The 14,166-nt window shown below is 36.3% G+C and overlaps 2 protein-coding genes across 2 annotated transcripts; both read left to right on the top strand.

The window, feature by feature from the left end:
- Positions 1-244: 244 nt before the first annotated feature.
- Positions 245-730, top strand: LOC111917569 (CBS domain-containing protein CBSCBSPB1-like). The gene is made up of 2 exons (XM_042897331.2): positions 245-470; positions 532-730. The coding sequence occupies exons 1-2, from the start codon at positions 310-312 to the stop codon at positions 728-730; spliced, it is 360 nt and encodes a 119-aa protein (XP_042753265.2). The 5' UTR covers positions 245-309.
- Positions 731-770: 40 nt separating this feature from the next.
- Positions 771-5,031, top strand: LOC111917590 (CBS domain-containing protein CBSCBSPB5). Its single transcript, XM_052766200.1, has 6 exons — positions 771-1,159; positions 1,314-1,470; positions 1,560-1,695; positions 3,705-3,873; positions 4,325-4,587; positions 4,851-5,031. The coding sequence occupies exons 4-6, from the start codon at positions 3,736-3,738 to the stop codon at positions 5,029-5,031; spliced, it is 582 nt and encodes a 193-aa protein (XP_052622160.1). The 5' UTR covers positions 771-1,159; positions 1,314-1,470; positions 1,560-1,695; positions 3,705-3,735.
- Positions 5,032-14,166: the final 9,135 nt, after the last annotated feature.

Consider the following 14,166-nt stretch of genomic DNA (forward strand, 5'->3'; position numbering starts at 1 on the left):
TTATTGAAGAACTGATGCCTCTTTAAACAGACCAAAACTTCACAACTACTTGATTATGTCAGTCCACCGCCACAAAGGCTCCTCGTTTTGAATTTACTACATTCAACACTATAGCACTTGTTTTACATATTTCATTTCTCCGGGGTGTTTAATTGAAAACCCTATAAAGCCAAAGGTGTTTTTTTGTAAACATAATATAAAGTCAACCCCTTGTATTCACGTTAACTTCATTATCTCCGGTCCATGCGCACACCATTTAATATCTGTATTCAACACCCCATCGGCAAACTTTCTTTCTCCCGGCTCAATATGAGTTTATCCAATGCACGACCTCTTTCTGCACCATTGGGTGATCCTCCGAGCTTGATCGACTATCAGGAGGAATGTCTACCGAGAAAGATGGAATCAATTCATTCTGTGATTGGCAACAGTGATGATCGGACTAATAATCGATTAATCCAATTCATAAGGTACTTTCAAGATGAAGTAGTAACTATTTGATTTCCAAAATAATGACATGAATTTGAACAGGAGCAAGACAGTGAAGCAATTGCCTCTATCAGAGGCGTTGATAGTACTTGAAACCACAAGTATTTATGAAGCCCGCTGTCAGATGGCTGCTCAAAGAGTTGATGTTCTTATACTAACTAACTCAGATGGGTTGCTCACTGGGGTATTGACGAACAAGTTTTGTCTTGAATTTATAATCACTCAATCATTTACCAATTAATTTACAGAAAGTTAACTACCTTTTTTGGTGTTTTAAGGATTTTGCCACAAGGGTTATTGCTCATGAGATTGATTTGTAGAACACACCTGTGTCAGAGGTGATGACAAAGAATCCAATTTTCGTTTTATCTGATACTCTTGTTGTGGAAGCCCTGAATTACATGGCGAAAGGTTGGTAACAGTATTTACGATGAATTGTATGTTGATTGTTGGTGTTAATTTGCTGAACCTTCTTATTAAATCCGTGCATAAAATTATGGACATACGCAGAACAGTTTAGACAGTTACCTGTTGTAGAGAATGGCAAGGTTATTGGTTTACTTGACCTGCTTTTATCTTTATTTGATGAAACCGCAAATACTGAAACAACAGCTGAAAATTACGACAAGGCTGTAGAAGCTGCGCATGCAGTGCAAAGAGTCACACATAGGTAGCATCTATAAATGAAAAAACAAGTCCTATTATTATTAGTATTATTTTATTTTTGTCTAAAGTGGCTCATTTGTGCTAGAGATATTTTCTCGTTCTTGAAAAATTAACCGTGTTTCACAATAATATATTTTACACGTTATACTTCTGAGCAGGGCTTTAATCGTGGAGGAATTGCCTCGAGATAGTGCCATGATTATACCTGAAACCAAAACTATTTACGAAGCCTGCTGTAAGATGGTTGCTGATGAAAGTGATGCTGTGGTACTCACTGGCTCAAATGTGATATTCAGTGGTATATTGACAAAAAAGGTTTGTCTTTAATCTCAACATGAATTTAAAACCAATCCATCGTTGATTGCTCCATCAGTTTCCCTAACTACGTTTTTTGGTATTTGAAGGATATTGTAACAAGAATCATTCCTTGTGGTATCGATATTGTAAACACACCTGTGTCAAAGGTGATGACAAAGAAGCCAATTTTTGTGTCCTATGATACTCTTCCCACGGAAGTCCTGCCAAAGATTGTATTGCAAGGTTTGTATCCAGTACGAAAAATTGCATGTTTGTTTTCGTGTCAAACGGTTTAATTCATTAAAGTTAAGATGAGAAACGAAACAGACGTTTTGGGGCTAATTTTGATGTGTTTTTCAATATTCATTTATCAACGAATACAAAAGTAATTTAAATAACACAAATTTCAACTACTTATCCTAAAAAGACTGCAACTACTGCGTACTAAATATCTAGTGCCCATGGGGGTTTACTTATTCATACTCTAAGCAAAAGACTAAACAAACCCTAATAAAACCATATGCTTTGAACCAGACACCACTTTTGACTAAAAGTCAGAATTAAACCCAACATAAAAAGGTTACTAACGTTGCTTTGTAATTCAGTTTTAGCTTCATAATAAAAGCCTTTGGCACCAAGTTATATGTCCCCTTTTTCCTGGTTGTTGTACATTCTAATCCAGTGATTTAATCTATGAATGCAGGACAAGGGACACATTTGCTTGTTCGAGAGAACGATGAAGATGGTGGTTTTATTTACCATTCACTGAGTTTACAGGGAGGTGTTCTCCCAAATACAAGAACGAGCACTCCTAAAAAACATAAGTTTCTAGATGCTCCACAACATACATCTATAGATCCCCAAGAGCAATCAAGTAGATCATTTCCAGGTGTGAATGGAAATGGTGATTGCTATGAAACAAATGGTCCTTGTCTTACACCTTTTGTGCATGTATCCAATTCACCATATCCGAACTTTGATCCTTATGATAAATTTGTCGCCCCAACAATTGTGCCACGTCACCTGAAGCAATCAAGTGAACCACTTTCAAGTGTTAATGACAACGGCGAGTGGGATGAAACTCATGGTCCTGGTCTTACACCTTTTACACGTGTGTCAAACTCAGCATATCCCAACATGGATCATTATGATAAATTTGTTGCCCCTAAAGCTTTACCACGTCACCCGCAGCAATCAAGACAAGGTGTTAATGGAAACGATGAGTGGGATGAAACTCATGGTCCTAGTCTTACAACTTTTGTGCGTATGAGCAATTCACCATATACACAAGATTCTTCACATACATTAGTGGCCCCACCTCCACAACATACAGATGTACGTCCCCAGGAGAAATCAAGTAGACCACTTCTAGGTGTTAATGGTAGCGACGAGAGGGACGAGAATCATGGTCCAGGTTTTACGCCTCTCATGCATGTGACTAATTCCACATATCCCAATTATTCTAAGGTGGCTATAGCTCCAAATCTAAACAATCTTGTTGTTGATTTAGTCCCACCTCAACAACATACATATTTAGGTTCACCTCATGAATCAAGTAATCTACTTCTAGATGTGAATGGCAAGGGTGATGATCAGACAAACAAAAAATCATCCACTAATATTGGGTACGTCAATGACGAATTAGTCACTACTTCATCTTTTAGCATTAGCGACAAACAAATATTTTTCTTGAATTTCGACGACAATTAATATTTGTTTGTCCTATGAAGGACCCCAGTGATATACTCGAAATTAGGGACAAATAGTTTGTCTGAAATATAACACAAAGCAAACATTTAACGACTAAAATTAGATCTGACACTCACCATTTTTTCAACTAAACATCTAAATCTTGATTACCTTGTTGGAAATCAGATACGTATAGACCCAAATAGAAAAGCTAAAATGAAGATACACACTCTTAATTTTTGGTACATTTTCTCTGTTGTATTACTTTATCAACGAAAATTCTCATCTGGAAAGTATAAAAGCTTCTACAATAAATAGAATAAAAAAACTAACTTCCTAAACTAATGGGTAGACTTCCATGTAACAAATTAACCCACGTTTACCTAATTATATGACACCAAGTCACATTTTATTATCCACTAAAACCTAGTCAACATAAACCAAATCAAAACTACGGTTAACCATGCAAACTCATTACTCCTTGACCGACCTATAACCCATGAACGAAATTCGATTAACCCAACATAACTGTGTTTTTAATATGATTGCATGCATTTTGACAGGGTTTCAATCGAAAGAAAGACAGTGGGGCAAATGGGTATATCAGAGGCCTTGATATTATCTCAAACCACAACTATTTATGAAGCTTGTTGTGCGATGGCTCTTCATAGAGCTGATGTTCTTGTAGTAACCAACTCAAATGAGTTACTTACTGGGATACTAACAAACAAGGTTTGTCTTAAATTTAAAATCAAACCATTACTTTTTTATATATGTTAGAGCATCTCCTCTCTCTCTTTCTCTCTCTAAAAGTGCTTTTTTGGAGACACAATATTAGGGTCTACAAGAGCCCTTATGGAGAAAGGGAAGGATCTAACATATATAGGTATTTATAAGAATGTGCCATACATATATGGGAAAGACTAACAACCTCTCCCCCATTTAAAAGTTGGAGGCTCGATGAGGATAGACAAGTCGGTTCCGAGCCACGGGGGTGCAGGACCTCCGCTTTGATACCATGTAAATATATGTCGAGCCCAATATTTTCTCTCCAATAGAGCACTAATAGAGAGAGGAGAGGCTCCAACATATATAGACACTTATAAGACTATGTCGCACCAATGCAGGATACACTAACATTTCCATGTTGAAGAAGGTTGATTAACCATTTTGTTGTTTGAAGGATATTGTAAAAACAGTGATTGCTTCTGAGATTGATTTGTTGAACACACCTGTCTCAAAGGTGATGTCAAATAACCCATCTTGTGTGATGTTTGATACGCTTTTTGTGGATACCCTTAAAAAGATGGAATATAAAGGATTTACACAATTACCTGTTATTCAAAAGAATGGCAAGGTAACCGGTTTATTTTATAATACGGGGGTGTCCACAATGACTTACTACGAGAAAGTTTTAGAAGTTGCGGCACAAGGATCTGCTCCGAGGTAGCATTTACCCTTTTTATATTTCTTGCAAGCAGACTAACATTCTTGCAAATAAATTATAACACCTTAAAATAAAATGCAGAAATGTGTTTTTCTTACTTGTTTCAAAATGGAGCCTTCTTTAAAAAAATAATTTCATTGACTTTTTCATAAGAACAATGTTATATCTCCAGAGACGATCACTCTTAAACATGAACATCCAAAACTCGATTAACTATATTTCCAAAATAATGATGTTTAACTATTAACATACATTTAAACAGGGGTCTGAAAATGAAGCAGATGCCTCTAGAGCATGCCCTGATGGTACCTGAAACCACAACTATCTATGAAGCATGTTGTCGGATGGCTGTTGGAAAATTTGAGGTTGTAGTACTCACCGACTCAGATGGATTATTGATGGGTATATTGACAAAAAAGGTTTCTCTTCAATCTTCACTTTAATTTAAAATCAACTGAATAGTGATTATTCCACGAGTTTCACTAACATTCCTTTTTTATGTTTAAAGGACATTGTAGCAAGGGTCATTCCTAGTGCAATTGATATTCAAAAAACATCTGTCTCGAAGGTGATGAAAATAAACGAAATATTCCTGTCTTGTGATACTCTTCCTGTGGAAGCCATGGAAGATATTGTGAAAAGTATGTAACTTCGAAAAGAAAAAACTATATGATGGTCTTTCGCAAACCTTCTAATCGTGTGATTTAAATTATGTGTACAGGTGCATGTTTAGATTTGCTTGTTATAGAGAATAGCGAGGATAATGAATTACTTTATTTGCCGCTGGCTACTTCTTTTCCTTATTAAAGGATACCGTATTATCGTTATTATGAAGACGAAGATATGTAAGCTCTTGAATCGGGTGTCTATAACCATGAAGGTGAGTTAATTACTAAAGAACACATGTCCCATAATACCTTATTGTATTTTTGATTTTTTCATCTATAAGATCTGATATGTGAAAATATTTATGTGAAATACTTTATGTAATACCTAATAGTTGTTGCATTCATAGAATTATTTATACTTTGTAATTCTCAAATAGAGGTGGGGGGAGACCTTGTTTTGAATTTAACTTTAATCATGATCAAGTACATCTACTAAAATTGAGTATGAGACTTGTAATTTGTGACTAAGGAGTGTTTGACAAAAGTAGCTGGTAGCGGGTAGCGATAACCGGTTAGCGGATAGCCGGTAGCGGGTAGTAGGTAGCGTTTGATTTTAAAATATTTTGTTGAAAGCTACTTCATATAGATTTTTGATGTTTGATTGTTCTGTTTAAGCTAAAACCTAAACGCTCTTGTCGTTGTACCAGACTTCTTCCTTTTTACTAGCGTATTGTTAAAAGCTAGAAGACAGAAGCTCTCAAACGTTATGTGCCGAACACACCCTAAGAGTATAAAATTGTTTACGTGGGGATAGGTCTTGTAAACCTATGTCATGGTTTCATTTATGTTGGTTGCATGTTATCAAAATATTTGTTTGAGGTCTCCATACGGGTTTTGAATCTGATGCTACTAATTTGTTTATACTTTAATTTATCAAATTTTCACTCGGGCTTTCCTTTAGAGACAAAGGGGCTTTGTATTTAGAGAGTAGAAGTGATGGGTTTTGGCTTTATATATATATATATATATATATATATATATATATATATATATATATATATATATATATATATATATATATATATATATATATATATATATATATATATATATATATATATATATATATATATATATATATATATATATCATGAATTACAATAGCTGTATTGGTTCTAATTTTTAATTTTATCGACATTTTGGTTGTTTCAATAATGTATTTTTGATTCTTGCAATGACCTTCCCGAATGTATATGTTTCGTAAACCTAATGATTTTTTGTATGATATTTTTGGGGGTTTTTACATTATGTATGGGTATCGTGAATCTTCATAAATTATCATAACGTGTAGATCCTGATAATGCTTACGAGGCTTCACAAACCTAACCTAATATTTTAATATGTGTTCCAGATTTGAAGTTTAATCAAAAAATTAGAGAAAAAAAACACTTCATGATATTTATAAGACTTATGAATTATGATGTTGACATAGTATTTGCTTTAATTATTATCTCATGGTTATTTACACCTCAAATACCTCAAGAATTTAAACTCTAAATTATTAAGTACTTGTGTAACAACCAATTCCCAAGTAATTTTCATTCATGGCTCAAACTATTCAAATATTTGAAAATTTGGCCCTTACGTTGGATGTACATAAAGTGTAAGCTCGGCGTAACTCATATAAGTGGAACGGGGACTTCATGAAGTACGTTAGGCATACACAGGGTCGGTCCTGATGATTCAAATGAACAGGACCAGTCAGAAAAAAGACCCTTATGCCCTAACGTGTAATGAAATAATTATATTAACTAACGTTTATATATATATATATATATATATATATATATATATATATATATATATATATATATATATATATATATATATATATATATATAAGAAACTTAAATTAAATGCTGAATTGTCATAAAGAAAAACAAAAAAAATATTTAAATTAATAAACAAAATGACAAGTATAAATTTATAAAAGTTGAGGGGCTAAATATAGAATTTTTGGAAATTGATTTAGCAAAGAGAATTGATATGTAGGATAAATGGTTAAGTATGATCATAAATTAAGGGTAGAAATTGTAATTTGAAATATTTAACGGTCTATAAGGGAATGAAAATTAGTGCACGTTAAAAAGCTACACTTGAGCTTGAAAAGAATCGAACCCAGGTGTTGTGCATTGTGCTTAAATAAACGCGTTTTAACCAGCTAAACCAAAGGATATTTACGTTAAAAATCTAAAAACATAATATATATATATATATATATATATATATATATATATATATATATCTTAATTATATAGTTTTGAAAAACTCAGGCCCTATTTTTTTCAAGGCCCTGTGCAGGTGCACACCTTGCCCCCCCCCCCCCCCCCCCCCCCCTTAGGGTCGGGCCTGAGCATACAAAAATTGTATGCAAAGTATACTCATGTTGATCCTAATATCCTAAATATTAGGGTTGAGACCCTATTTAAACTCCTTAATTCCCCCGAGGCCTCTTCGTGCTCAGCCTCCACTCTCCCCAAAGAAGTTATTTCGAAACCCTAGCTAATTTGTGAAGATCTTGAACATTTTGAGTGGGTTTCTGTGTGTTTTGTAAAGAAGGAATCCATTAAGAAAACATTGGTGAGCTTGTAGCTTGAAGATCCAAAGCTTCCATCCCATTTGCAAACCTCATAAGGTATAAAGCTTAAACCTTTATGATTCCTTGGTTTAGATCTAGGTTACCTTGGAGTTTTTCATTCTTTTTGTCCATTGGTTTTGGTTCTTGTGAGTAAAAGCTACACCAGAGCTTGTGATTGTCGTATCTTATCATTTCTGAGGATTATAAGTCATAAATACGGGATCTTGATGGTTGCCTTTCACCAATGCAAGGGTCTGGAGTTGTTAAAGGACATTAGGGATCTAGGGTTTAGTTTTAGACTCCATTAAGACATGCAAAGTCATAGAGTATTTTAGTACGTTACAAGTTGGTATCCAAGTCCTGGTTTGAGGGATTCAGACTTACTCTCAAGTGTGTCTGTAACACCATGTTTCCGGTCGTTTCTTAATTTGGGTTTGTGGACAGAATTCAATCATGAAAAGGGTTTGGACTTTTAGAAAGTAACTTTGTACCTTATTAAAGGTTGATAACATTGGTTGTGAGGTCTACATCCTTGATTTGTAAGTTAGCCCAAAGGGAAGAAAGGGAAAAGTTATAGATCAGGCTTCTTGCATAAATTATGGTTTAGTGAAGTAGGTGATAAGACAAAGGTAGTAAGATAAGACTGTGGAGCACTTCAATAACTTTACGTGCATATAAAGAATGACAAAAACAGAGTTGAAAAGAATGTTTGAAGTTGATGTGAAATTTTGGACTTTTGAATTACGCATGGCTTAATAAAAGTTATGTAGGGCGTAACAGGGGTTTAATGAATAATGCATGGTGTAATTTATGTTTCGCAAAGCATAATCTGGGCAAATCAAAACCATAAATATTCGGTTTTGATCCCTATTTAAGGGTTGTAACTTATGGGAAATCCTCTCATTACCAGCCTCTATCACCTATGATCATTCCTTGAGAAACCCTAGCTTCCTCTCACTTGTTTTTGAGCCTTGGCAGCAATTTTGATCTTATTTCTCCATTGGAGGGTTGAATCTTAAATAGGAAGGTGGTTGAAAAGTGTATACAATAAGAGTTTAGTTATAGATCTAACAAGATTACATCATTCTCGGACCATTGTGAGTAAAAAGGTTCTAACTTGCTCATTGGTTTCATAGATCTAGTATTTGTCATATTTTCCACTTTCTAGTCTTTTTAGTGCATAAAATTTATATCTTCAAAGATTTTGACTGTGTTTTAGATAAAGCTGGAAACTTTTGTTAGTTTAGGTGTCTAAGCTTATAATTATAATTGGTATGTACTTGAATTGATAGCAGCACAGTCCTTTTGGGTTGCCCTCAAACCTAGCAACCGGACAAGGAAATTATGAAAAGAGAGATATTGATTTATTATAAGATTAATAAATTAATATAAATGATTTATTAATATGTTAAAAGATTAATATATTGGTTAGGAATCATAATGTATAATTAATAGTTAGCCAGAATAGTTTTGGGGTTAACTGTATTAATTATACAGTGCAGGGACTAGTTTGCAATTATCTAATAGTTGAGTGGAAGGCTCCAGAACCTCCTTGGAAGGGGGTGGACGAAATCTATATGGGAAACCCTAAAGATTTTGTCCATGGGGGCTTGGATAAGGCCCTTGGGTTTGCTAAGGCCCTAAGCAAGGAGCATTAGGGGTTTTCCCTAAACCCTAGATCCCTCAGCTATATAAGGAACCTCCTGGTTCACATTTTGCGCACTCCTTTTGAAGAAACCCTAGGTCGAGAATTTCATACTCCTTCCCTCTCTCTCCTTCTAGTTTCCTTCTTGCTAGTTCTTGGGTGTGATTCGATTAGAGGCATTACATTTGTGGTGCTAAGCTTCCAAGAAGATCAAGATCAAGATCAAGAGGATTGTCAATTGTTTGCTATAACAATTGAAAGGTATGTAACTCCTAAAACCTAGTTTGTTATTTTCGAAAATAGCCTCTCTCCTCTAGGGTTCTTGGTTTGCAATTCAAAGTTATATGCTCAATAGTTAAAACATAGATCCAAAGTAGGTTGCATGTGAACTTAGGAATTGGTTTTCTAGTTTATTTGTTTTACCTAAAACCCATCAACTTTATCCATCTAAACATCATAATGTTTTGGATATGAAGGTTGGAGACCTAGACCTAATGGATTAAGATGAGAAAGATGCATTTTTGGTCCCTTTGAGACCTAAAGACTATAACTTGGTTGTTTAGACTGTCCTAATGGATAATGTAGGAAACTTTATCCATTTCGGAGCTTGTAGTAATTAGATCTGAGCTTTAAGAGGAATGAATTAATGTATTAAGTGCTTAAAATAAAGTTTGGAAAGGGATGTCGTAAGCAAGGTGTAATCTGGGCTATGCCCAAGTAGCATGCTTCTTCCCTGTTTTGTTTTCTTGATAAGACTCTATGCCCCGCGTAGAGTACGGTGTACGTCATGTGTAAGTCAAGGAAAGGTTAACCACTGACTTTCTGACTAGTTTGACTTTTGGCCAACTACGATATGACAACCCGAAACTTCTAACCTATGTAATTGATCCGTGTATCAGCACTAAAACTTGAATTCATTATCTTTTATTAAATCTTGTGGTTCCATATGGGTGCTCTAGACTTAGCATAATCTAGATATAAGTCTTAGGAAGGGTTGGAGAGTGTTTAGCATCACAAAATCGGGCCAAACTCACCAAATAAGGTGTGTGCGGCCACACACCTGTGTGTACGTCTACACATCCATGTGTGCAACCACACACCCAACCGCAAACACCCTCAACCTCACACCCAACCCAATATATGGATGGATACCCCTTCATTCATTCATTTAGATGTTCCTTTTTCCTCTCTCTACTTTCTCTCTCTAGATCATCAACCAAGAACACTTTGAAAGCTTCATATTCGTGATCTACTCCATCTTCAAGCTGATTATAGTGGTAAACACTTGAATCCCAAGCTTAAAACTCATCATGTTCATCATATTCATCGTCCTTTGAAGGTGTACGACCGCACACTTTCATATGGGGGCAGCACACATTCAAAACTCCCAAATATGAAGAGCAAATACTTCAAAAATCATCATATGGACTCAAATGAGGAGTGTACGGACGCACACTCCTGTGTACGGCCGAACACACCCTCTGTATGGCCGTACACTCTTGTCTGCAGCCTCACACACACCCCTGGCCGCACACTCATTTTCAAGACCATACACCCACTCTAATGCCCATATTTGGCCCTAAACTTGCATAAATCATTAAGTTTTGATCATAAGACACTTATTCTTAGTAATTCCAAACCCTAAGGATGTTTTCCCATCATGTTTAGTCATGAAACACCTTAGTTCTAACTCATTTATGTGTCATCACATGAATAATAAGGGCCATTGGCGTTCAGGGCATCCGTTGACACTCGAACTCTACGTTAAACGGTGAGTTCACACCCTTAATCTTTTTAAATGTTTTTCACTGTTTTCAGGGGAGAATACAAGCAAAGTACAAGGAATACTTGTACTCAAAACTTGTTTTACATGTGTTGCCTTCCATATTACATATGCTTTTAACACTGATAATCTTAATAGATAACAGTTAGAACTTGCAGAACACATTATCGTATTATTTGTGAAAAACGTTATAAAATGTTGTATTTTATATTTTCACAAATGGTTTTCCACATTATAACAGTTAAAAGCATAACTTTTGAACTTTGAACATGAAACCTCGTACATTGTTTTGTCCTCGGTAACACTCCACAGAGATACGCGAGTAGAGGATCATCGTTCGTAACAGTATCTTTCTCTAGTATTACTATTAAATTTGTTATTCCTATAAATTGGAGATGCGTCTTCGAAAACACTCCACAGAGACAGGTAGCCAGTGATCCTTTTTGGCGAAGACGGAGTGCGTAGAAGATGCGTCTTTACTTTTGTTCATATATATATATATATATATATATATATATATATATATATATATATATATATATATATATATATATATATATATATATGTATAACACTTGTAACTCTTGGTTTTCAAACAATTGTAAATTTCATATGTAATGTAATGGTTGTTTACTTTGCTTACTATGTACATTGGTTATGATACTCAACATGAAGTCACCTCCGCCCCGGAACGATTCCGCTTTTGGTTTCGGGGTGTGACAGATTGGTATCAGAGCCCATGTTTATAGTGAACTAAGTATACCAAACCTTACATGGTATAAGACTATAAACACTAAGGGGCGTAAGTGCTCTGAACTAAAAGTATAGTTTAAAATATAAGTATTTTCGAAAAGTATATAAGTATACCTAACTGTCGAGATCCGTAATTACAAGTAGAACAAAACATAAGTAAATGGGTGTTGTATGCTACGGTTAAACCTGGGTAGTTATGTAGTCGTGTCTTGGATCAATATATCCTAGCCAACTATATTCATTCGAGACACGACCAACATGTGCTTGGGAGTGACTGTAGTATGCGGCTTACCTAAAACTTACCCAATACCAAACAATGAGCCGTCGTCGCAGCGAATCACGAAATACTATGGGAGTATTTCTAGAGCCATCTTGGTTATAGAAATCCTCATTCCAACGTTGCTCCTCGATCATTCTTTTAGCGATAATTTATCTGCTTTGATAATTCATTCCCGCTTTATCGCTTAATAGAATTTAATATCTATCATATCTCTTGATCCAATTCATAGGACTTACCATCCTCACTTTCTTGATCTTTATAGATCAAGATGCCTCCAAGAAAGAGACCCAACTCAAAGAACAACAATCCTCCTCTGCCACCACCTCCTCCTCCTCCTCAATTGGATCATGTGATGTTCCAGGCAGCTGTTACTACCGCAGTAGCAGCCGCCATGTCACAAATGAACCCCGGTGGTTCAGGAGGTGGTCCCCAGCCTCAAAACCAGGAAGGTAGTCAGGGACACTGAAAAGAGGGTTCCTATAAAGATTTCATGAATGCGAAACCCACGTCCTTTGATGGCACTGGAGGTGTCATTTCCCTCAACCGATGGTTCGAGAAAATCGAATCTATCTTTGAGATTTGTGCCTGTTCGGAATCTGACAAAGTGAAGTTCGCAGCCTGTGCCTTTATCAATAAAGTATTGACTTGGTGGAATGGTCGAGTCAAATCCCTAACTCTACCTGTACCCAATGCTATGGGTTGGGAAGCCATGAAAGAACTTCTTCTAGTTGCATACTGCCCTCAGGGCGAAATACAGAAGTTAGAGCACGAGCTCTGGAACTTGAAGATGAAGGGTTCCGATATTGCCGCATACACTTCGAGATTTGATGACCTGGCGCTACTCTGTCCGGGATTTGTTACCCCGGAGAGTAAGAAGATAGAGAAATTTATTTGGGGGCTGACTCAACCGACAAAAGGAAATGTCTTAGCTGCGAGGCCGGATACATATGACTTTGCCAAAAGCCTAGCTCAAACCCTGATTGACCACTGTGATGATGTTGAGGAAACAACCGCCACCCCTGAATTAACCAAGAGGAGTGGTGAGAAGAGGAAGTTTTGGAATAAGAAGAAAGGTCAAACTTCTCATGGATCTTCAAAGAAATAGCAGACAGTAGCAGTCCGTGCTGCTACTACCCCTATTGCTGCTGCTTCTATTGTGGGATCCACAGCTCAAACACCTACTAGTAAGTATGCTGGTAGCCTTCCCCAATGTGAAAAGTGTAAATACCATCATAACCCCGACCCCTGTCGTGAACTTTCATGCACCAACTATGGTAAAAAGGGGCATACGGTCCGATCCTGCAAGGCACCAGCCCAGTCAGCCAATCAATCTTCTGGAGCAGGTGTTGGTCAAGCCTGCTATAATTGTGGAGAAGTTGGGCACTTCAAGAGAAACTGCCCCAAAAAGACGACAACTGATAATACCGGGAGAGTCCTAGCCATGGGACAGGAGGAGGTAGTCGCCGATCCCACCGTTGTTTCGGGTACGTTCCTTCTCGAAAACTCTTATGCTAGTATTCTTTTTGATTCGGGTGCTAAAAGAAGCTTTGTTAGTTATTCGTTTAAACATAATATTAAACATAATCCCCAACCATTAACCGAAACTCTTACCGTCGAGATGGCTAACGGTGAGAAAGAAAGCACTAGCGATATCATCATAGGCTGTACCCTTACCTTGAACGACCATACTTTTCCCATTGACCTTGTGCCAGTCTCAATAAAGAGCTTTGATGTCATCATTGGCATGGATTGGTTGAGTCCCAATCATGCCGATATCCTTTTCTTCGAAAAAGCCATCCGTCTAAACCTTCCCTCTGGTCATAATCTCATGATCTATGGAGATAAGCTTAGCTCCAATCTTCGTATCATTT

This window comes from Lactuca sativa, chromosome 8, assembly GCF_002870075.4.
Source record: "Lactuca sativa cultivar Salinas chromosome 8, Lsat_Salinas_v11, whole genome shotgun sequence".
NCBI classification, from domain to species: Eukaryota; Viridiplantae; Streptophyta; class Magnoliopsida; order Asterales; family Asteraceae; genus Lactuca; species Lactuca sativa.